This window comes from Pagrus pagrus (assembly GCF_965226575.1).
Source record: "Pagrus pagrus genome assembly, chromosome: 19".
In the NCBI taxonomy this organism is placed as follows: domain Eukaryota; kingdom Metazoa; phylum Chordata; class Actinopteri; order Spariformes; family Sparidae; genus Pagrus; species Pagrus pagrus.
This window is the reverse complement of record NC_140203.1, coordinates 10,464,134-10,488,119: the sequence shown is the minus strand read 5'-3', so window position 1 is coordinate 10,488,119 and position 23,986 is coordinate 10,464,134. Positions and strand designations below refer to the sequence as shown.

The window sequence follows — 23,986 nt, the reverse complement described above, 5'->3', positions numbered from 1 at the left end:
CAGCTGCTTCCTCGAGTGGGGCCCAGGTGTGTTAACACTTTACCAATTTCCTGTGATGATGCTCTAGGTTTCACAGGGGACAAACAAAACAGGATAAAAGCCTTGGCATGTTTGAGGGGGCTGGCTCATTATGGTAAATATTCATGGGAGGGAGCCGAGGACACTAGAAATGTTTGTGGAGGAAAAGGTCTCTTTTATTTCTGGATTGACTCAGATTCCTTATAAAACACACATTCATTTTGTTATAGTGTATCAAAACGATAAATTAGAGGATCACGATGCTTCATAGATTATTACTTGAGAGATCTTAAACATGCACAAGTCTCCTCATGACTTCACAATGCATCTGCAGAGACTCTTCTCGCAGTGCACGAGAGGAAAAGGAAAAGCGGCCCTGTTGTTGTGCTCATAGTCTAAGCTCCTTTTGACGCTGCATTGGCTTTAGGTTACTGTCTACATCTTCCAGATTTACAAACAGTTCTCCCTTAATCTGCAGAAGATCCACACCAGAGATTATACTGGCCCATGAAAAAACAAAAAATTGTATTCGCTTCTCTTCCAGGAAAACAAACATCCTCTGGTTATTTACTTTACTTTATTTTTTAAAATCATGACATCATGTGAAGGACATTATGTGACTTCCTGGGTGGAGGGAGAAGAGGGTGTGAAGTCAGCGAGACTAGTAGAATGAGAGGAGAGATAAAATTGGTGGGTTCCTGTCCAAGTTTGGGAGGCTAATTGCCCTGAGTGGACTAATGAAGAGCGTAGGTCTAATTGGCTTACAGCACTTGTGAGCTGGCGTGCTGGGAGACCAAAATTGAATCAAAGCTGTAGGACTACGTCAGAGGAGCTGTGTGCTGCTGTGGTGGTTAATTGGCGCGGCGTCAAAGGCAGGAGGCATGGCACTCAGCCAAACAGCCAGCCGCACGGCCACCTCTGCGCAGGCGCGCGGCTTGGCTCGACAATTTTTACAGGAAAGCATAAATTAGAAACGTTTTTTTATAAAGGAAGAGCTGCTTTAAAGTCAAATTCAAGCAAAAATGTCTTTAATAATGACTATTAATCAGATGTTTTCTACATATGTGGTCATATGTCTCAATTTAGCAACAGAAAAATCAGTTTTCCTCCTTTTCCTGTTCCAAACTTTTACGCGTCATTGATTGTAAACTAGGCCCAGCAGTGAGGACGTGTTTGGAGGAAACTATGAGCTGACATAACGGCCCGGACGCTCACTCCACTTGTGTCTATTTCTATCTGAACAAAAGAGAGACGCAGCGATGGAAAAAACGCACGACAACAATGCCCCGCAGAAATGCCCACTTGCCCCATTGTGCGCCTTGAAAGACGGACACGTGCACCACAACACCAGATCAGGAGGAAAGAGGGGAGGGCAAGTGTGTGTGTGTGTGTGTGTGTGTGTGTGTGTGTGTGTGTGTGTGTACGCTTAAAGATAACCACGGGAGGAGGAGGAGGAGGGGGGGATATAGGAGCGGCGCACACGCCTCCAGCCGCCTGTTTAGAGAAACTCCCCTTTCAGCACCCTGGACAGAGGCAGCCGCTTTACTTTTTCTAGCTGAAGTGAAGTCTGCCGGGCTCACACACACTCTGACGCTCACACACACTCTGACGCTCACACACACACACACCGTCTCCACCTCACCTCCAGCTCGGAATCAAAGAGCAACTTGATGAATATTCAAAGTTTCCGCTCTTCGGCGGCTGACGACAGGAGAAGAGAGATCGACGGTTTTGCAGGAATCGAGCTGCAGTCGAGCAGAGCTCAAGTCTCCCTCCAGAGGATAAATCTCCTGTAGCTTGTTACGCATCTGTTTTTTTTTTGTTTTGTTTTTTTGTTTTTTTAAAGAAAAGTCGCAGGCGTGCGTCTTTCCTCGCTGCTCGGATCGTCGGGACATCTTCAAAAATGTTGCTTGAACACCCGGGGTCAAGTTGTCAGAACGCCGGAAATTTCTCCCGGTACAGCTCGGGTCAAGGTAAGAGTCTAATTTACCATAATGTCACTGTGAATTTGCTTTTTTTTTCTAAGGCAGTGCTGAGTTTTAATTGGTGTCCTGGGGTCCGTTAATGAGGTATAATTAGACGTGAGATGGCGGAGGAGACAGCCGATCAGCACAGCGGGACCTGTTTTGGCTTATTTAACTCTGACAAGCGTGAAATTGCGCCTGGGAAGTGTTTTAATTCATCGTGGAAAGCAACCACGCTTCTGTAGAAGGACACAGACTTCGGTGAAGTTCCCATCTCGTCAAAAAATGATGCTTTGTGTCTCCGAGCTCGTCAAAATGTGACGCTTTGGGGGATGCTGTCCGTCAATCCCAGTGCGTCAATATTTGACGAGTTGGGAATGAGACTCAAAAATCAACTTTTCCTTACAAATAGCAGCTTCAGATGTATTTCAAGGTTGAGAATTTGCGGCCCAAACAGGACGCAGACGTTGCGGAGCGACGCAAAGACGCAACAGTTGCAGAAACCCCGTCTATTATCCACCGACTCCTGACTGTTTAGAGGCGCTTCGTTGTGCGTTTGCGTGCGGGAGACGTTATGAATCTGTAATGAGCCCCTCATTGTTGGGAGAATCACACCAACAGATGTTACGCGCGTGCTGTCATGGCACACCGCCGCCTGCGGTGGTAACGGGAGCGCATGGAGGGCGCAGGAGGGAGCGGATACACGGAGGGAGAGGGAGAGAGGCCGCCGGTGGCGACAGGCAGCAGGCGCGGAGCTGCTGCTCTCCATCACGACGCAAAAAAAAAAAAAAAAAATGCTCAACAGGTGTCACATTCCGGCCCCGACAGGTGGGACACCTGAGGGCGCGAGTGGAGAGAACAGTGGTCGGGTTCAAAGCTGAATTATTGGTGGATAGAGGGAGAAAGGTTTTTGTTTTTTAGTGGCAGGAATGGATGGAAGGTGTGTGTGTGTGTGAGAGAGAGAGAGAGAGAGAGAGAGAGAGAGAGAGAGAGAGAGCAGAACATACAAACCAGGTAATCTAATTGATTTCACCAAGAAAAAAAGAAAAATGAAACCAAAAACGCAATTTCATCCCATCATCCCCCCGACTTTTCTCTAACTCACTGACCATTACTCTGATGGTCATTTTATCGCTTTGTTGTCACATTACTGTCGGGCCGCAACCCCCCCTCAAAAAAAGTGAGCGATCAATACGACATCAAAATTATTACAAAGCTGAAAAGTAAGAGGGGCACCCACGAGCCCCCTGCACCTTTCTCCAAAAGGCCTTTCATATACTCCAGAAATACAGGCAAATGGGACATTGATTTTAGATTCATCAGCGGCCCGCGCGCCCGGTGGCACTACCCGTGATTTCCCCAGGCGCTCTTTTGTGCCAAAGATCAGTGTCAATAAAATTCATTGGGGTGTTGGCCCGATCAACATGTTATTGAACAGCCAATCTCTCCCCTAAATAAACACTTGTCTTTGAGCACTCAACACGCGAGATGAAGAGTGTGCGCGCGCGTGTGTTTGTGTGTGTGAAGGACGTTTAAAAACACTTGACAATTGATGCAAAGCTTATGGCACACATGGCTCCACGAGCAAGTGCATTAAATCCATTTGAAATGCCCCTTTTGCCCAATAATAATGATAAGGATGTGGCGGGGTATTGGTAGTTATAGCAACAAAGTGTGACAGCGCTCGCACCTGTTCAGCGGTTATTTAATTATTTATGAAAAAGTAATAGCTGAGCCGGTGCTGCTTTTATTTTGTCTAAGGAAGCAATGTTCTGTCTGCCACAAAAAAATATGAATTAAAGGTGCACTCTGTAGTTTTGGGGAAGAAATTTAAATCAATGTTCCTGATTTTATTTTATTTTTTTTAAGCCTAAACAAACTAAATAAACAAACTCTATTTGTTTTCATAACTGAATAAACAAACTGACCTTAAAGGACAACACAGCTTCATACTGTTTTACTTAAATATTTGGCGGACCCTGCCACCTTTCTAGCCTCTGAGAACAGCTTGTTTATTCAGTTATGGGAAAAAAATATATTTCTGAGTTTGAATTATTGCCTCATTAATGTTGTAAATAAACAAAGAGTTAGAATATCTTCTCCAAAACTACAAAAGAAATAAAGAAAAGTAGCCACAAGATTGTAGTGTCCCTGAGCACCCTGCCTTTTTTTCTTCCTTTACGCCTGCCACTACGTGAATCTGAAATAAAAATTGATTGACATGGCCAATTCTCGCGAGAATCTATTTTGGTCATTTACATAAAAAACATCAACATTACTGTGTCAACTGTTCTCGTTTTTCTTGCCCACTTCTATTTTTTTCTGTTGTTTTCTCTGTGTTTTATTGACGCTGTGGCTTTGCACGCAGAGATCATTAACATTTCAGGTAATTCTAGCTGAAAACAGCGGAGAGGATATTTGGCCTTAACTCGATGGAGAAATATTAAAACTGTTATCAGGATTAGTTGCAGAATATTTGACTGTACACCTCATCTTAGCTTTTTGTGTAGATTTTGAGCAGAAACTCAGTCAAAACAAAAACAAACAAAACCAAAAATGGCTCTCACATAAAATCCATTCAATATAAAGTAAAGTGAAAGAGGATGTTTTCTTCTTCATGTTAGTAATGTAGCAGGAACATCTCCTCTGACTAACGTTACCACCCATCAGTAAAACTCCATTGGCTCGTCCCCCCCTCGCCTCCTGCTCCTTCTCCTTCCGGGTAAAGGTGCTCACTCAGTAGGTGATGTTAATCTATCTCCCTGTCGCCCGGGAGACGGCGCAGCTGTAATCCTGCACAGGCTCCAACACAGCGAAGCGTTACCAGCCAAAACTCCACCGCACGCCTGTGTTCCGCATTGGGCCTATACGCACATTTGGCTGCTTTTTTAGCGCATGAACGGGGACAGATGACACACGATTTGCGTTGATGTGAGCGTAAATCATGAGCAATGGATGGAAGTGGTGAGTCTCCAAAAGAGGCGGCGAGTAACGCGGAGATGCTTCTCGCTCTGCTGTCTCACAGCGAGGAGCTGCGGAAAGGTAACCGCAACACAAAGTGATCGTTTATTCGTTTTTTTGCGGTGTTTGTGTCGTGAGATTGTTTGTGTACAGTGAATGTAGGCTGTCACAACTGTGAGGATGATGGATGCTGCGGATGTGCTGTCGTTTTAACTCGGCCAGACTGTGCTGGGAGTTTTTACAGCTGTTGACACGAGGGACAAAGTGCCATTTCGGTTGCTCCAAATCTCGACAATGCAACTTTTACGCACAAGGCTCTAACCTTTGGTTCATCCCGAATGCTCGTTCACATTTTTTATATATTTTATTGTATGTTTTACGCACTGTTTCTGAGGGTGAATCAGGCGTCACACTTTTGTTATGACCATTCAGAGGGGTTTACAGGTTGAGGAACACAGTTTCAAGCGTGGACAGTAAACTGAAGGATTTCTAGATGGATTTTTGTGAAGTGGCTGCATGCCTACTGTCTCCTACAGTTTTAATTTCCATTTGGACTGAGCTCCAAAGTTTGATTTAGAAAAAAGGAGACTTTGGATTGGGATTTGAATGCATCTACTCATATTATTAATACACCCACAGTGTGAGCAAATTGCTCGGACACCTCGTCTGCTCGTACAGTCGTGAGAGCGCAGGGCCGCAGCTTTCTAGTTTTACAGAGCGCGCTGAATTAATGATGAGCTGCATACACCTGTTCTCGCCGCGGCTCCAGGCGCACTTGTGCAGCGCTCCAGAGGAACCGCTTCGTTAATGTTGCATGAATTGTCCACAGCAGAACAATAGCAACGCGATTCCTTGCACGGATGGAATATGAAGTGGTTGAGCCTCCTTCAATTAGTAATAACCAGGCCTGATAACGTCCCTCGTGACATTATGGTTGTCCTTATTTTTAACTTTGTTGTGTGTGTGTTGTGTTTTTTTTTTTGTTGTTGTTTTTTTTAATATCAAAATATCTGATAAAGCTGCTGTTCTTAACACGTCGTTGCTGCGTAAAGAAGGCCCTCCTCAGATGGGGGTTTGTGCTGTAACACGCTGGATCTGCTTGAAATTGTGTAAACGTGGCTGCTTCCTCTTAAAGATATTTGCATGTGACAAAACAATAACCAGCCGAGCAATGTTCGATTAATGACATATTGATGCTTTAATTTATACCCTGTTTAGTGATTTGAAATACCTCCCATAATTATGTTTTTTAAAGAATCTTGCTGCAATATTTTTGCTTTTATGCTCAGAATGGCCTCCGTGTATATATCAGTATAATACAAAAGCAGAAATAAGTGGACGAATGCCCATTTTTATCATGAATGTTTGAAAAAGTAATTTATTGTCTGTTTATTGCACCGATATCCACATTTATTATATTCTTATAATTCTGTAACATCTGCTTATAAATTCATCACCTTTTAAAAAATGTGAATTATTTACTCGTCCACTCTTCAATGGTGAAAATGTGAGTTTGGAAAACCTGCTCATGTTTTTATTTAACTGGGAATGGATTTACTGTACTAATTATCTTAAGCTGCATGGATATGATTGAAAATCATGGAAAACACGGGATAAGTGCACGCTTCCATACATCCATCTTCATTCTGATTTGTGCTTGTCTGTGTGTTTATATTACGCTATGTACTTATTTTTATCTGCTTTAGTGGCATTTAGCTCCGGCCTGCTGCTGTAAAGCGGATAATATATGAAGCCTTCGTGCTTCATTCACTTTCCCGATTTCATCAAAGATCTGTGGATTTAGCAGCGATTTAGCGATTGTTTGACTACACCGGGGTAAAAATAATGAATGAATTGAAATAATTGTGTGTAAATGACATTCATATAGTGAGTTAATTCTAAGTGAAAGGAAAAGAGTGATGACGATGTAGTGATTATGGCAAACGTAGAAAAGGGGTACGATTTTTTTGTTGTTGTTTGTTTTTGTTTTGTTTTTTTGCATTTTAGACTGTTTTATTCATCCATAAATGGAAGATAAATTGAATAGTAAACTAAAATGCAAAGAAAGAGGAACAAATATGGAACAAAGTGAATCCGCTCCAGATAAAATACGGGACATTCTGTAGAATAAATTACAGACAGAAGCACAATACAAGCTCATGGTTTAAAAAAAGAAGAAGAAGCAGTATAGGCCTATAAACAAAAGTCTCATCAGCTGGAGTTAGCAGCGTGTTGTCCTAAATGGTAACTGTGCGCATATTACGCACACTACGCAGGTTCACTTGCCATGCGCGTCCCTGACAGTCTTTACCCCCCACGCCATCTATTATATCGATGTATCGTGAATGGACCACACTGACTGAAGTGATCCCATCGTGTCTCCTCCCGCAGAAATCCCAGTGTGCGCGGGCTGCAATCAACACATCGTGGACCGCTTCATCCTCAAAGTGCTGGACCGCCACTGGCACAGCAAGTGCCTGAAGTGCAGCGACTGCCAGGCGCAGCTGGCGGAGAAGTGCTTCAGCAGGGGCGACAGCGTCTACTGCAAAGAGGATTTCTTCAAGTGAGTAGCTTTTGAAACATTTTGCCTCATTTACTTGTTTTTATCTGCTTTAAAATTCTCGCGATTAAAACGTGTTTTGTTTTTTTTATATGAATTGATTGTAATCGTCTAATTTCCAAAAAGGAGATTCGGGACCAAATGCGCGGCCTGTCAGCAGGGCATCCCGCCCACACAGGTGGTGAGGAGAGCGCAGGACTTCGTCTATCACCTGCACTGCTTTGCCTGCATCGTGTGCAAGAGGCAGCTGGCCACAGGGGACGAGTACTACCTGATGGAGGACAGCAGGCTGGTGTGCAAGGCCGACTACGAGACCGCCAAGCAGAGAGGTGAGGAGGGGGTGCACCTGGACACCAATCAAAGTGATTGTTATTAGTTGGATGATTGCGGCACGATGCAGTGTTTTTGCGTCATTTGCAGACCTTAATCTCTAGGTTTATGTGATGGTAAGCGTTGTCTGTGGTTCTGACGTGACAATGAGGTCACCCATAAAATGTTGACCCACCTGTGCTAATTGCGTCGTTGCCCGCGGATCAATCGATGGATAGCTGCGTAAAGCCGGAGGCCTGGGAGGCTTACACTTGCACTCTGGTGGCGTTGGAAGGAATCAGCTCTCAATAACTCTTATTATTATTCCTGAGTAGAGACACAGAGGGAGAGGAGAGAGACAGGATGAATGTTCATGTGTTAGAATCTCTGTGGCATCATATGCAGTGGTCGCTTAATTCATAACATGGACAAAAGCATCTATTAGGCCTTATTTTTAATACTTTTATACATGCAAGAACCGGTTCAAATATCTAAATGTGTTGCAATCTGGAATTAAATTAAATGACACACAGTTGTAATGTTTTTTTAATTCTTTTTTACAAGCAGCAGTTTCCCACTTTTTAGGCAGCAGCAAATTAAGTCTAAACATAAACAGGATTTTCATGAAAAAGTTGATTTTTTTTTTTCATTTTTACAATTTAAACCGCTTTGAGAAAGGAGAGACACACAAGACCGACACATGATAAAAACCCCATTTACAAGAAAAATATGGAAACAACCAGCACCTCTGAAGATCTTTAGTTAAAAACGTGTTTAACGTGTCTGGGCTTTGTTACATCCAACTCTCGGCAAGAAGGAAAACAGGCCAAGCGTATTTCCAAAAGTGTCAAATAATCCCTTCAGCGGCCCAGTCTCTCTGCACCTTACCACTTTGATTCATGCATATTAGGTAGTTTAATTAGTTGTCCTTAAATTTGCATTAGTGTAATTTTAAAAAAGGTTTTGCTTTGAGAGAGAAGGCTTAAAGGGAGATGGAGAAGTCAGACACATGATAAAAGTCCAATAATGAGAGAAAGAAACAAGTCAAACCAATGGAAATGCATGCTAAATAGAAAAACGCATGTTACAATCTGCAATAAATGTTCAAAGTGTGCAGAACGTGCAAATCGGAAGACATTTTCTTAAACAGACATTACACAAATATTTTAAGTTGTTAACAAACAGGTTGTAAAAAGTTGAATTTAGCCATATTTTAAGAAAAACAACATATCGACACCAAAAACATATAATTCATGGACCTGCCTACCTTCCCACAGTATAGTAATGGTAAGTTTTTGCTCAATGACAAAATATTTTAAAACTAGACCATTATTATTATAATACACAATTTAAGCTGAATTGCTTTAAAATAATCAATTTAATCAATACACTTTCAAATGTGTTGTCAGGAAATATTTAAAACACTGTTTATATGCCCCAAAACAATTTCATTAGATACGATGATTACATTAACCGGCGCCACATTCACTTTCACTGCAAAACCCCAGCAGACTGTGTTCCTCATAGGGCAGACTGGCCACGCTTAAGTTTTATCTCCCCATCTGTTTGTTTGAATTTACTGCCCGACACCAAGTGTGGATTTATGCAGCGAGTTAACGCAAGTTTTCACTAAAAACACACACGTTTATTTTACTAATGAGAGGGCGCAATTACTTGGGCAGCATCCATTTGGATGATGGTTTTTGTATTTTGCTGTGCTGGCCAACAGATGTGCAGACATGATGCAATTATGCACAGGATGCCAGATTTTGGTTTATAGGCAGAGGGGGAATTTATCCATCCATGTTAAATTAGAAAGTTGTATATTATGCAGGCTGGTTTGTGCTATCAGTTGCTCTGAATATGTGTTCCTATCACAGATTTTTAAATATCAGACCATAATCTTTAGGTTATGTGGCTCTATATGGGAAGATCTCTTATGATTATTGTAATTATCATACGTATTTTTTGTATTATGTTCTTAGAGACAGCAACGCATTGAAACACTGTACACTGACGTATAATACCAACCACAATTAGATAGTGAATATCACTATGTTCATTATCTAAATTACTTTATTTCTTGTTGATTAAATTATTGCAAAATTGAACCATTCTTCTTGAGATCTCCGGCCTGAAAACATAAAAAATTAACAATGTTGAGGTGCAGCATTGGCTCATAGAGTGTGTTGTCCATTCATTTTTTTCAGAAGCAGACTCGACTGCAAAAAGACCACGAACAACCATCACCGCTAAACAGCTGGAAACGCTGAAGAACGCCTACAATAACTCTCCCAAACCTGCCCGTCACGTCCGGGAGCAGCTATCGTCGGAGACGGGCCTGGATATGCGGGTTGTGCAGGTATATTATTATCCATTAAGGGCTATTCCATTAGTGTCCTGACTGCATTATTATCAGGGGACAATTGTGGGCGAACTGGCACAAGCCTACTGTACTACTAAGTGCATGCGCGCGTGTGTGTTGGGGGGGAATTTACGGCTAGATGGAGTAAAATGAAGTCCACATGAAAGTCAGCACGGTTTAAGTGCAGGCTCGTTAACAATGCTAAGAGGGCCCCTCGCATATTGTCTGCCGCTGAGGAGCCTCACGCCGGTTGCTAGGTGGTGGTCATATATATTGTTTTATTTGCAAGGACAAAAGTAGAGACGGAAGCCACTAAAATGCTCCTCATTATTCAGTGAAAGGGAAGAGGTGAAGAGGGTTCACCCGGGGCGGAATATCATTAAAGCGAATGTAAAACTACTTTTTTGTGCTTGTGACTGAAATGAATTAATTTTTGCGTGTAAGATAAAATTAATAAGACACGTGGCATTTATTCAGTTTGCATGAGATTTCGTGGACAAGCATCGAGGTTGCAGGCTGGTTAAGTTTAATGTTTTCTAAAGTGTGAGATAAAATTTATAGATCGGATCAAAAGTGGATAGAGAAAAAATTTTAATGAATTAAATCAGTGGCTCGCTAACCTGTCTGCTCCCCGGGGTGAGGACAACTTGTAGCTGTCGGGAAGTTAATTAAATGCGCGATAAATCTGGTGAAGGGGACGCTGATCTCAGGATTACTGGTCAGTGTCACCGTTTCAAGTCTCACACTCGGACTTACAAAGGCAGTCCTTGAAAGTGAATTCTGTTTTAATTTGTATGAGTGTATGAGAGGCACGATGACTACAAAACATGGTGGGGTATTTGTAGAGTTATGGTCCTCAAGACTGAGAAGGATTGGGTACATTTCACGGGAGAAATGTTTTAATTTGGTTTACAAAATTAAACTAAATTGAATTTGCTCAAAGAAATTGTTCTAGACAGTCAAATTTTATTCTAATACATCACCAGAACCTTTGCCAAATAATATATATTGTCTTTTCCCCCGGCCCCCCAGGTTTGGTTTCAGAACAGGCGAGCTAAAGAGAAAAGGCTGAAGAAAGACGCCGGTCGGCAGAGGTGGGGGCAATACTTCCGCAACATGAAGCGGTCGCGAGGAAGCTCCAAATCCGACAAGGACAGCATCCAGGAGGAGGGCATGGACAGCGATGCCGAGGTGTCTTTTACAGGTAGAGTCAAGCGCTCGAAAAAGAGACAGCTTTTTTCATAGCGACTATGGCTCTTGTTCGATTCAAGTGGCCATGACAGTGTGACAGTGAGCCAGCATGAGCAATACCAGCTGAATTGAATTCAGCCGTCATTCGTTTCTTGTTTACACCTGTGCTTTTCATACTGTGTCAGAATGGCTGCCATGTTGGTAGGTAGAATAAATAAAACCCTTGTAAAAATGTGATAATGGGCTTTAGGACATTGATAGGACATTAATAACCAGTTACAAAAACACCGTATATCTGCATACTACTAGATTGTAGTGTGTTTACACTTTATTAGATGCTAAACAGGGGGGTTAAAATAAAATGGCAGGAAGCAGAAATTAGACTTGGCTTTTAATAAAGGGCTGTATCTCCTAATGCAAACATACATTTAACATTTTTCCAGATTAATAATTTGCAAACAAAAGTTGTTGTTTTTTTCCATTTTCTATCCAATAACACTTCATAATAACCATCATTGACAAATGGTAAATTTACAGTTAATTTAACTTTAGATAACAGCTATTTCATCATTAAGAAATGCTTTATAAACAATTTATTAAGCAACTTTAAAGGTCTAAACATCGGTCCCAACTCCACATTGGCCATCTACAGTACATATTGTTGTTTATAGATGAACTACACAGTATTTATTAACCATTTATTTAAAGTATTATAAACATCAGTTCAGTAAAATGAATATCTATACAGTTTAATTAACTATAAATTTACCTGTTTTTATAAAGTGTTGTCTTCCATCCATCCATTCCTGCTAATTCTTTGAAGAGTATTCATTTAAAATTGTTAGGAAATTGAGTTTATTTTATATATTAAAGCTGCATTAAGGGATATATTTTTGTTAATATAAGTGTTAAATAACTCTATTTTCCAACAGTTATCATTGTGATAGAGTGTTTGGTCAGTCACCCATGGCTCTCTTCCCCACGCTCATGCAGTAATAGAGAAAATACGTTTTACGGTATCCCTGCCCACTTTATCCAATCAGGACAGAGAACTCCATAAAGAGGCGATCCTGTCTTATTTATTTATTTATTTATAAAAGAATGTCAAAAGGCCTGGCCTACTTTAGCTAGCAAATTAACTGCTAGTGCTATAAAGTCAGTCTGCGGAGCTGCCCAACCTTCCTTCAGTTTTGCCTCTACAGTGTCATTTGTCCATTATTTTATTCAATAAAAGTGCTATTGAAGAGATCACTTAAATGTTGTACCATGAAGTGCTACAAATACCGGCTTGTACGAGAGAAATGTACAAGAAATTGTGTTTTTCATTGTGGAAAATTGCATTTTTAGTCAATGCAATCCAGTCACAATAACAAATATCACCTTTTTATCCTTGCTGCACAGATGAACCACCCATGTCAGAGCTCGGCCTCACTAACGGCATCTACAGCAGCCTGAGCGAGTCCTCTCCAGCCATGGGGGGCCGCCAAGGGGGCAACAACCACGGCTCCTTCCCCCTGGAGCACGGCGTCCTTCCCTCTCAGGACCAGTTCCACGACATCCGCTCCAACAGCCCCTACGGCCTTCCTCAGTCGCCGGGGTCACTTCAGGCGCTACCCAGACACCAGCCTCTCATCTCAAGCTTGGTCTACCCCGACTCCGGCCTTTCAATCATGACCCAGGGCAGCGGACCTGGGATCAACCCTGCCGTAAGAGCCTCCATGGGGGGCGCCAACGGCCCCAGTTCGGACCTCTCCACCGGCAGCAGCGGAGGATACCCAGACTTTCCTGCCAGTCCTGCCTCCTGGTTAGATGAGGTGGACCACGGGCAGTTTTGAAGAGAAATTTGACTCTCTCATTTTTTTTTTTTTTTTTTGGTTTTCTGTGTCTTCTGTTGGATTTTAGAAACTGGAAATTAGTCACGCAGGACAGTGTTTGTTTAAAGGACTAGACTACTGTCCTTGGATCTCTCACCAATATCTGATTAGCAGGTTCTCTCTATATCTGTGATTTGGATGGCAGGAAGGACTAAAATGTCCTTCGTTTAAAGCACTTGGCCTAACAACGATATTTAAAGTAAGAAATCTGTCAAAAATGTTCAGTTTTCAGATACCACTATAAGCTTTTTCTTGAACAATGAAGAGACCACAAACAGAGAAATTGATCATTTGGATTTTTCACCAACCCCAGCCCCCCCCTCTTTATTCTCATCAGCTCTGTGTTCAGGTGCAGAAATCAGTTCAACGTTCAGAGTCTTTAAATGTCTGGTTGTTGCCAAATGTCTATACATATATATATAAATATACTATATATATTGGTTTATCATTGTGGAGACTTTATTTTTATACAAACCCCGTCTTGGACATGAATAAGAACCCAGATATGAGGACTTTGTACATTCTTAAACAGGGATATAGGCAAAAATGATGTAGATGTTGTCTTAAATGGTACCTAGGGGTCCAATTACTTCTATGCATTTGTGTGTTCTCAGATGTATCTCGTTCGTTTTGTTCAACAACCCCCGAAGGAAGAACTGCTTTGACACCCGGGGTCTGATGTATATGTTTGTTTATGTGGAAAATGTTTTATGTCTTATTTATTCCTTCTGGTAATGATGATGATGATGATGATTCCTGATTAAATGACAGGACTTTAATAAATTTGTCACCAAAATCAACATGGAGTTCTATCCTTTTTGATTGGACCGGAAAATTGTAATGAACTTGAAGGAACTTTGACGTATTTTAAAGGAAATTAAAATATAAAATATAAATTAGAACAATATAAAAGCCTTTGCACAATATGTAGCCAAGAAACATGAGCTTACAAACTAGCTGGAGTCAACCTTCACATCCATCTTATATCTTTCACGCAGCATCTATCTTATATATTTATCTTGCATATCTACAGCACATCACAGCGCTGATAGTGAAACCAGAGCGAGCCCGCAGTTCTGCCTGTGTCTGCAAATTGAGCATCTGGCTAACTACCAACACTGTATCAGGGGTTCAACAGCTCTTTAGTGGAGAAATTTGATGCAGACAGAGAGTCAACTCATCAATTCAAAGATTACTGGGTCTTGTTTGCCCAAATGCCCCTATGGGAAAGGAATCTCCAATCCATTAGCCGAGAAGGGATCAAGTGCCCCTTGTGAATTTCCTCATTTGTTTAGTTATTCAAAGTCAGGTTCAATTAAGTAGATTAAACAGTATATGCGGAGGTGGGAGCGTGCATGTGAGTGTGTGTGTGTGTGTGTGTGTATGTGTGTGTGTGCAGTTGCATGTTTATGTATTTGCTTCTATAATGGCTGTTGATGTGTGTGCGTGCAAACACCCTCGCATGATTGTTGGTGAAGTGATGCAGAAACTTTTTCTCTTACATTATTTGTCCTTCTGCTTTCTTGTTTGTTTCCTTTTTGTTTGTCAAGTCTTTCAACTGAATCGTCATAAATATGTAGGCCTAAATCAAATTTGTTTATTTCGGACAACATTTTGGAATGAAACTAAGAACATTTACTTAAGTACCGTAGCACTTAAGTGCACTTTCGAAGTATTAATACTTACAGAGAGTCAGTATTTCAGTTGTATGCTATTATTCAAGGGTTCAAGGTATACAGCCAGCAGTAGCCTCATGACAATCAAGCAACAATAACCAAAGCATCTTATCAAGTGATGTAAAGGACCAGTGGTTGCAGGGACAAATGAGTTCTTTACTCAGTTGGTCCTGCATCTTGACAAAATGTTTCTGCAGCCAGATGGAAGCAACTAATTTACTGCATTTCCAGATAACCAGGTGATTTTAGCGACTGTCAGAACATGTTGGCTACAGTTTTCTTTCGTGGTGTCAGCATATTTGTGGCAACAAAAATGGGCATTTTAAGACAAAACATGATCTTTTCCTGACCCTAACCAAGACGGTTTTTGTGCCTAAACCTAACCAGACCTTACACAGAGCCCTGTCACAACATTAAATTGAAAACTGTAATATAAAGGAATGACTCTCTAAAATATTTTTGACATTAATACAGTGTCATATTAAGCCACACTTCATTCATGCAAAAGACGATCGCAAACAAAATAATGGATGGTTTAGAACAAAGCTTTCAAAGTAAACACTGCTGTGTGCTTGTAGTCTTCCTGCCTGCATCATCGTACCACTTTGTGTGCGCAGATATCTAAAGTATGACATGCACAACGGTGATCAGCTGTCCTCCAACCTTTTGTTTTGGAGTGCAACCTCCGACTTCCTCCGCCATTAATGCCTGCCCGCTCTGCTCCTCAGGTTCCCACAACAAGAAAAGGAACACCAGACAGGATATTCAGCTGAATCCGTCCAGCTGAGTGGCAGGTATCACTGTTGCCTCTCAGAAGCGACAGGTGTGTAACTTGACCCAAAGAGTGTTTGGCAAAGACAGAGAGGCGGTGAGAGTGAAGTGTGAAAGGCTCTCTTAATCTCCTAGATACCCAGTTTGGTCACTTTACGAGACCGTTTGTATTTGCCGTTAGACAGGCTGATATGTCGCAGAGTAAACAGGAAGTACTTTGTTCAAAAGCCTGATCTGGTGATTGTGGTTCATGTTTAGCTCAGTGAAGACGAGGCTTGAGAAACATGCCACTTATGCGAAAGCTTCAAGCGCTTTTCAGTGTTCGTTGAATTTAATTTTTGAAGGACAAATTATCTCTCAGCGAATGATCCCACTCGCAGGTGTGAGATTTTGGTGACCATGTGATGAACTCCTCTAAACAAATAGCTGGGATTATCCCGCCCCACTCTTTCGGATTGAGTTTTCTGAGTAAAGAATTAGATTAAGTTGGGTATGCAATTTGTCGGATGGGTTGTATGGGACTGGCCGAAGGTGAGGAAAGCAGCTGTCAACGAGGTGTTAACAACACAGAGGTAGGCGGCTTCACAATAGTTGAGGCAATGGTGGGAAAAAAAAAAAAGAAATGGTGGGAAATAGAGGTTGAGGGCTTGTGTGCACATAAGTGAATGCATGACTGGTGTGACAGTTAATTGATACATGTTCTTTGGCAGACAAAGGCGGGCTGTAATAACCTGGCTTCCTGTTGATAAGGGATGAGGATGCTGAGAGACAATATATGCAATGGTGTCGGTTATCTTGTATATCTTATGACATGTACAAAGGTAATTGAAAGCTATTACATGTACAGGGAAAGAAACACACTTTGAGACAGAAATACAAAATTATCAAAGGAACAAAAACTGTAACTGATGACAAATGTCTCCTGACTTTAAATATGGCTGATCTCTATGAAGAGCACAGCAGATTTGAGATGCTCAGTATTAACATTTTAATTAACATTTCCAATTTAACAGTAGCTCCCATTGTACACATAATTGTGAGATAAACAGATGCAAGTTTCTTCAGAAAATCCACACAAACCAAAATCTTTTAAAAGTATTCGATCCAAACCTGTTACCTGTTACAATAACCTCAAATTTCAGTGAGAAATGCGATGGTAATAATTCAAAGAGGCACTATGTAGTTTCAAACTCAACAAAAACGTGGTTACTTAGAGGTCTCCTGCAAATATAAACAATGTAAACACTAAACACTTGCAGTGACAGCAAGTTAAATTAAAGAAATTGTTAATATTCTAACAAACTTCGACCATTTCCTTTCCAATCCTGAGCTATTAAAGCAATTTACAGAGCAACATTTACAAATTCACATTAACCGCCTGAGCAGTGTGTCACTACAAGCCCGGGCGTTTTTTACTTACCCCAAATTAACTTGACCTCGATGTTCTGCACATATTTTTGTCTGAGACTCACGGGACACTGTGCTTGACAGCTTATACAAGGATGAAAAGGGTGATTTTGTCTTTTGTTTTGTCTTTGTCTAAAGTACTCTAGCCACATCTCTACTCTCGCTACTCTTTGGAGGTGTGTTATTTGTCTTATGGACCATTTAATCACCATTTAATTGATTTGATGTGTCTGCTGAAAAGTTAGTGTCCGTAGTGAACATAGGTTCATGAAATCACTTGTACTTGAAGACTTATTGTTGCCGCACCATAATCTATTAGATATCTCATAATTGTGAGTCTTAGTCATAAGCAGCACCTTAGATGAAATGATTTTGATTGGTCTGCACTGGGACAAGATTGTGATTGGATTAGCAAAAAAAAAGTCTAACGTGCAATTTGAGAGAAAGAGCTTTTTATTTTGATATTTAATCTCTAAATGATTTAAGAGTTACCTTAACCTTAATTCTTTAACCATACAAACCTCACAAAATAAGAGCTCTGCTTAAATGCACAGTGTGTTTTAGGGTGGAATAAGATTTAATAAGTAATATTATGAAATGAGATTGTTTATAAAAAAAAAAGGATTCATTCATTTGTCTTGTAAGAAGAGTGTATTTATAAAATGCTTAAATTGATCGCAGTAACGACAATTTTTCAGTTTTCTGAATGACAACACCGAAATAAAAGCACATTCCTCACAAAGTCAAGAGTGCTGGCAGTAAAACAATTATGAAATATAAACTACAAGGTGCAAATCATAAAATATATTGTGTATTTATATCCCAATGACTTTTAAGGTTGCCTATTGCTCTGCAGCTACAGTTAAACTGTTGCTTTTGACTGTCCTTTCTGTAAAGGACTCTAAAGCCTGGCAGTTCGCCTGTCTCTCATACACACACACACACACACACACACACACACACACACACACACACACACACACACACACACACACACACACAAGCCCCCCAGCCCCGTGTCAGATGGTGCTGAGTAAATCAGGTCTGACAATAACACCTCCCTTGGGTCCCACACATCACAGCTACAATTCAGACCTAATGGAGCAGCAACGGAGGGGAGGCCGCTTGGTGCGCGCATGTGTGTGTGTGTGTGTGTGCGTGCAAATGTATGCATGGATGCATGGTGGCAGCGGCGTGCTCTTTTTCTCTTTTTCATTTTGGGACCTCTGGAGGAGAGGAGGGATGAGGGGGTGTGGGGGGGAGAGAGGAGGAGGAGGAGGAGCACAGTGGATTATCTGTGGCACAGATATCAATCAATTAAAGCAGCGTGTTAATGAATAAGATCCTGCAGTGGTTATTGGGGGTTTTGTGGCTATTTGGAGGAAGAGCTGGGAGAGGAGAAGGTGCAAGGATGTGGAAAACTAAGAGGAAGATTATCACGCATTACCAGAGGATATGATTTGGGATTTATTTCTTTTCAAGAAATTATCATAAAAAATAGTTTTATTTTTTTATTAAACATATTCTATACAGACAAATGAGTGTGTTTTGTTTAAATATTCCTAATTCCAAATCATAAAATGGAAGAAACTGTGTATGAAAGTTGACTTTAACTTAATATAAAGTGTCTCCATGATGGTGCACACGCACACACAGAGGGAAACAAAGTGCCAACACAGCACTGACCAACAGGATACTTTTGTTTATGCTGTAGATTAATGGCGGCAGCCGCATTAAAGCAATCTAACTAATCAACATGGTCATTAGCGTGTGTTTTTACTGACAACTTTAATCAAATCTATCACGGCTCCACCTCTCCATTACCCGCCGGCTGCATAATTATCTCTTCATTTCATTCTCAGACGGGAATGCAATATCTGGTAATCTGTCTGCAATGGTTGACTGAAATGCATTCGGGAACATTCATATTAGAAATGTATCGGCTAATGCATCACTCAGCGCTTCTTCTCACCGCCCGGCATTTGGATGTTTGTCATTTTTTATGCAATCTTCAAAGCACTTCATGGAGGCATTAACCCAGGAGTGTGTACATGAGAAGCATGCTGATTTTCAGTCAGCATGTTTGGTCACCATTAACGACTGCTTTACGGGTCCATTTGAGCTGTATGTGAACCCATGAGATAAACCAAACTGCATGAAAAGTTTATATACTTTTCCCAGTGTTTTTGAGTGTTTGAAATGTCCAAAACAATGTGAAATTTTACAAGTTGTCACAGTTCAAAATGTTTTCTTATGATGAAATTTCTTTATTTATTGTGACTGAGGCTGCACAGTTTAATTGAAATGTTATCAAGAATGCAATTTGGCCAAGTGCAAACACCAAATCAATAGAGTTAAACTGTGTGACAAAACCAAAACAAATCATCAGGATTTGAGAGTTTTTTCGGTGAAAAATGGAAATGAAAATGAAAACTGTGATGCAAAAATGATAATTTCCACTCATCGTGAATCACAGTCGTAATGTACGTAAGAATAATCGCTATTTGATTTTTCTTAGACGTATCGTGCAGCCCTGATTCCTACCAGCGTTCAAAAAAGGATCCAATGTTTAATGATAGAAAACAAAGAAAAGTAAGCTGCTCCTTTTGCATTTCCAAGCTGTTTTGATAAATGACTAAAACAAAAAGGATTATCGAATCTGGATTTAATTAATTTCCCGTGGATCAACTGAATAAATGAGCCATCATTTCAGCATTAATTGTTTTTTTATAGGTAATAAATCTTCCATCTACAATTCTGTTTGCAAACAAATTCCCTGGGAGAGTAGAACAGAAAGGATTTAGCAAGATGCTGTTTGGGAGACATTTTTAGAAATGTTTTTTTATCCACTTTATCCACATTTCAGCTAGATTTTGTCTTCTTATTGCTGTTGTCAGGATTCATAACAGCACATGTTTATATTTGCCTCACGCTGGGATAATCACCTTTTTTCTCATTAGGAGCTTTGGCTCCGCAAAGAGCCATCTCGGGGCCTTTTGGCTTCTATGAGGTGTTAACAGCTCCCCACGGGAGGCTGTCTGGCTCTCACATAACCCTCGACCTCCCCGCCCACGAACGCAACACTCACCAAACCACTCAGACTCACAGATGGTCGCTATACCAGCAGCCAGCCATCGCGCTTTTCAATTATCGCTACGGGCCGGGAAGGGCCATTGCTCAGCTGTCAGCTCCCTGTGACACAGGGGATCTGAGGGAGGAGCAGCACAGGGACGGGAGGCGGAGAATTCCTGCACCCAAAACTTGGAAAACCCAAAGATCAGACTGCTGTACAACCAGCAATACAATGCACGACCATAAAGCAGCTGTAAGCAGCAAAGAGGGTCTTCCTGGTACAGAGTCTGCTCTGATCTCCGGCTGAAGGAGGCGATAAATCACTTAGTATAATTGTTGTTTTTCAAGCCAGCAGTTCAAGTGGCAAAGGAAGGAGAGGGCTCACTTTGGTTGCCTGCATGAAATGGAGGGATGGGAGGAGAGTCAAGGAGGGTAAGCCCTCCGTGTTTGCCTCTTAGTGTTTTAATTTGAATATTGCTTCATGGGGGGTGGGGGATCTTGAGTGATGCTTCCTGTTGGCTGACAAAGATATAAACGTCTGTGCATTCAGACATGGAGCCCAGTTGTTCTGGCTTTCTGTTGTAATTGACCAGAAGGTTTTTTCTCATGATGAAGCACTTTTCTTTAATTTCATCATACCTGTAATCTAACAATTTATCATCCACCATCAACAGAAAAAGCAATTTCGGATTTCTATCTGAGGCAGATTTATTCTCATGAATCTGTCAAATCTACTTGAACCTAATCACTTCGTATCTGTTTGATATGAAGCTAATGCCGAGAGATGTTGAACTTACTGGAAACACAGGAAACAACCCCATAAAAAACACAACTCGCCATTTTTACACATCTGCAAAGCTAAGATAATCCAACGAAGGCCTGTTGAATTATCAATAATGCACTCTCAGTGATGCTGTACCTTGAAAAACTGGTAGTGGTGTATCTTTTACTTAATGTTATGACAGTTTACAGTGACAGAGTAAATCAAGAGTCCAGCCTCCAGCCACTCCTCACTTCCCGTCATCCTGCCATTCTCCACCTGTCCACCAGATGCCCCTCCGACTTCCCCCCCTCCCACCAACCCTGGTCACCTGACTCCCATGTCCACCTGCTCGCCTGCTGACACACCTGCCTCTCATTATCTCATCAGTCCCTCAGCATGCATAACCAGCTCACCAGACATTTCTCTGTGCCACTTTGTCATGTTTTGCTCGTGGTTTTCTTACCATCTGTCTCTGTTCCTGAGTCGCAGCCCGATCGCCAGAATAAAATGTTGGTGTTTTAAATTTGTTCAATTGTGGCGACAAAACCTGTTATTTTAAGCCAGGACATGATCTTATCCTAACCCTTACGACTGAAATGTAAAGAATGTAGAGCTGAAACATAAAGAAAGGTCTCAACATATTAATGGTTTGAAGAAATGTACAATGCCAAATGTATCCTGACCATTAGGTTGTCATTTCCTGATTTATCATATCTCCTACTTATGTTCTGACCGACTTCCTGATTATGACCTGCCTACTACAAGCCTGCTAATTTGCACAGATTTGATAAAACCCTCTGTCTTTGACCTGCTCTGCCTCTGTGTCTGCATTTCCGTCCTCAATCCTTTTTATAAATGTTATCCACATATTTAGAGCTCACCTTATTCCCCCTACTGCTGATCCCGGGCTTGGTGCTGCGTCTGTGGGGGGGGGCAACAGGTAATCGATGAGGCCAGAAGCATGTGGCAGGAGCCGGGTCTTTTCTCATTCTAACAAAACGAAGAAGACATCTGTCACATGATAAAGCAACAACAGTTTACCGGTGCGATTATGCAGGTCAAGGTTTATGGATTTATCTGTCAGTTCTGTGGTGATTTTAACAGTTCTTAGACGGAGAGTGTGTTCGTTTTTAGTGATCTTATACACACACGCGGTTCTACTTCATATCTATTTAATTGGTTATTATATGCAGTATGGTTGTATTTTGAATAAGGTGCTGGTGTAATATGTTCTAACTTTCAAATTCTAATCAATTTCTGATATATGAGCATGCTGTAAAATAGCACGTCTGTAAATCCATTAATTGTACCCACCCTGAACATGAGTGCCCAGGTTTCTATTTCACTGTGTTTCCAGCCATGCTATTCGTCTTTTCCCAGAGAGAAGTAATCCCGCTTCAGCCCGAGGGCCCCCCAAGGTCGCCGCCATCAGTCGCAAGCGCACAATCCAGGTTGGAACATTTGTTCCGGCCCCTCTCTCCCTCAACCCTTGGCTGTTGTTTTCTTTCCTTTTTTTTTTTTTTTTTCATAATTCATGTCAAAGGATCTCTGGAGAGATGAGTGAGGGTGGTGTGTGTTGGGGTAGGGGCGGGTGGGGGCGGCGGTTGTGGGTGGGTGGAGAGGACAAGGGGGTGGAGAGGGCATACACTTAATCCCTGGGTCAAGATGTATTTATTGAAGATTAATAACCGAGCAGCAATCTCATCATGCTCTCGATGATTTTATAATTTGGTTTCTGCGGGTAGGGAGGGCGGGGGGGGAGATCAGGGACAAAAGCAAGTGGGAGACGCTGAACTGTTGTTAATAACACGGGGAGCAGAATACAGTACAGTGCGAGGCTGTCATGTTGTGATTTTAAGCTCTGGTATCAGAAAAGGTTTATCGTGTTCTGAAGGGTGCGACTTGGAGAGTTACACTTGTATACAGCCTTGTATCATGGCAGTTTGGAAACAGTGAGTTAATGTTATCTATAGGATTCGTGTGCAAGGGGACAAATTGTCAATTTTTGTCCTGGAGATTAATGTCCATGTATACAAGTCCTAAGAATTACATTTCATCAGTATCTTATGAACTGATTGTTGTGAAAATATAACTGAAATAACAATCTCTACCTTAACTTAACCAAAGTCAATCCTACAGATTACATTTCAGGATTTTTTTAAAGGAAATATATTTTCCAAACTTTAAAGGATAAGTTCACTCAAAAAGGAAAATGTTGTCATTATCTACTCAATCATGCTGATGAGATTTCTGGAGCATCACAACAAAAAAGTGTTGTAGCATTCTCCTAAACAACTCAAGTAGATGGGGACAAATGGGGGGAAAAAAAACAAAAAAACATCCGGTGTACATTCAAGTCTTGAGAAACTGAAATCTTCTGTAGCTGATAAGCTAAAGGCGTCAGTGAGAACCCGGTCTGAAGCGGTTGCACTCGCTCAAACACACGTTGAGCATGTAAATATCGTCTTTTCTTATAAATTTGAGATCTCAGGCTGTGCAGAGACTTGAATTACACAGGAAGAGTTCTATGGAGCCATTTTATGTTTTGTTCATTTTTACATTTATCATATCATAAATACAGCCCCCATCTACTTGAGTTGTTGAGGAGAACGCGGCACCACTGTTTCGTTATGAAGCCCTGAACATGTTTCGTGGACTGCAAAACTTCATCCAACTTTCTGTTGGCAAGAGAGTGAGTAGATAATGACGGAATTTTCATTTTCGGGTGAACATGTCCTTTAACCAAACCGCTTTTTTTGCCATGGATTCTGGTGCGTGATCTCCTGCCTCTCTGTTAACCAGATTGTTGATTCTACAGCAGCCACCTAGTTGGGTCATTTTTTTCTGGTGGGATACTCAGTGTTTTTTGCATCAATAAAAATGTGTCAACTTTGACCAAGAATAAAAATAACACATTTTAATTTCATTTTAATCCGTTGTGCTAAAAAAAATCTTTTTAGTGCTAGATTATATTAAAAGCACACTATGTAATTTCTGCTACTAGGTGTACCTGAATCAAAACAATGAAAACAAAAGAGATGTTAGACGATGCCGT

The 23,986-nt window shown here is 41.2% G+C and overlaps 1 protein-coding gene across 4 annotated transcripts; it reads left to right on the top strand.

Moving 5' to 3' along the window:
* The first annotated feature begins 1,688 nt into the window (after positions 1-1,688).
* On the top strand, positions 1,689-14,010 carry lhx3 (LIM homeobox 3). Of its 4 annotated transcripts, none has more exons than XM_084383160.1 (6): positions 1,689-1,991; positions 7,335-7,506; positions 7,630-7,832; positions 10,023-10,174; positions 11,210-11,381; positions 12,770-14,010. In XM_084383160.1, exons 1-6 carry the CDS (start codon positions 1,922-1,924, stop codon positions 13,201-13,203), a joined length of 1,203 nt encoding a protein of 400 aa, XP_084239286.1. In that variant the 5' UTR covers positions 1,689-1,921; the 3' UTR covers positions 13,204-14,010. The 4 variants fall into 4 exon arrangements, with proteins under 4 accessions (XP_084239286.1, XP_084239285.1, XP_084239284.1 ...); XM_084383159.1 differs by lacking the exon at positions 1,689-1,991 and adding an exon at positions 4,802-5,024 and having other exon boundaries at positions 7,633-7,832; XM_084383158.1 differs by lacking the exon at positions 1,689-1,991 and adding an exon at positions 4,802-5,024.
* Positions 14,011-23,986: the final 9,976 nt, after the last annotated feature.

Excerpts from the sequence above, each read along its gene's own strand:
- lhx3 (XM_084383158.1), top strand. The coding sequence starts at position 4,934 with ATGGATGGAAGTGGTGAGTCTCCAAAAGAGGCGGCGAGTAACGCGGAG. Across the intron at positions 10,175-11,209 it reads TGGATATGCGGGTTGTGCAG|GTTTGGTTTCAGAACAGGCG; the intron begins GTATATTATTAT and ends CCGGCCCCCCAG. Across the intron at positions 11,382-12,769 it reads TGCCGAGGTGTCTTTTACAG|ATGAACCACCCATGTCAGAG; the intron begins GTAGAGTCAAGC and ends CTTGCTGCACAG.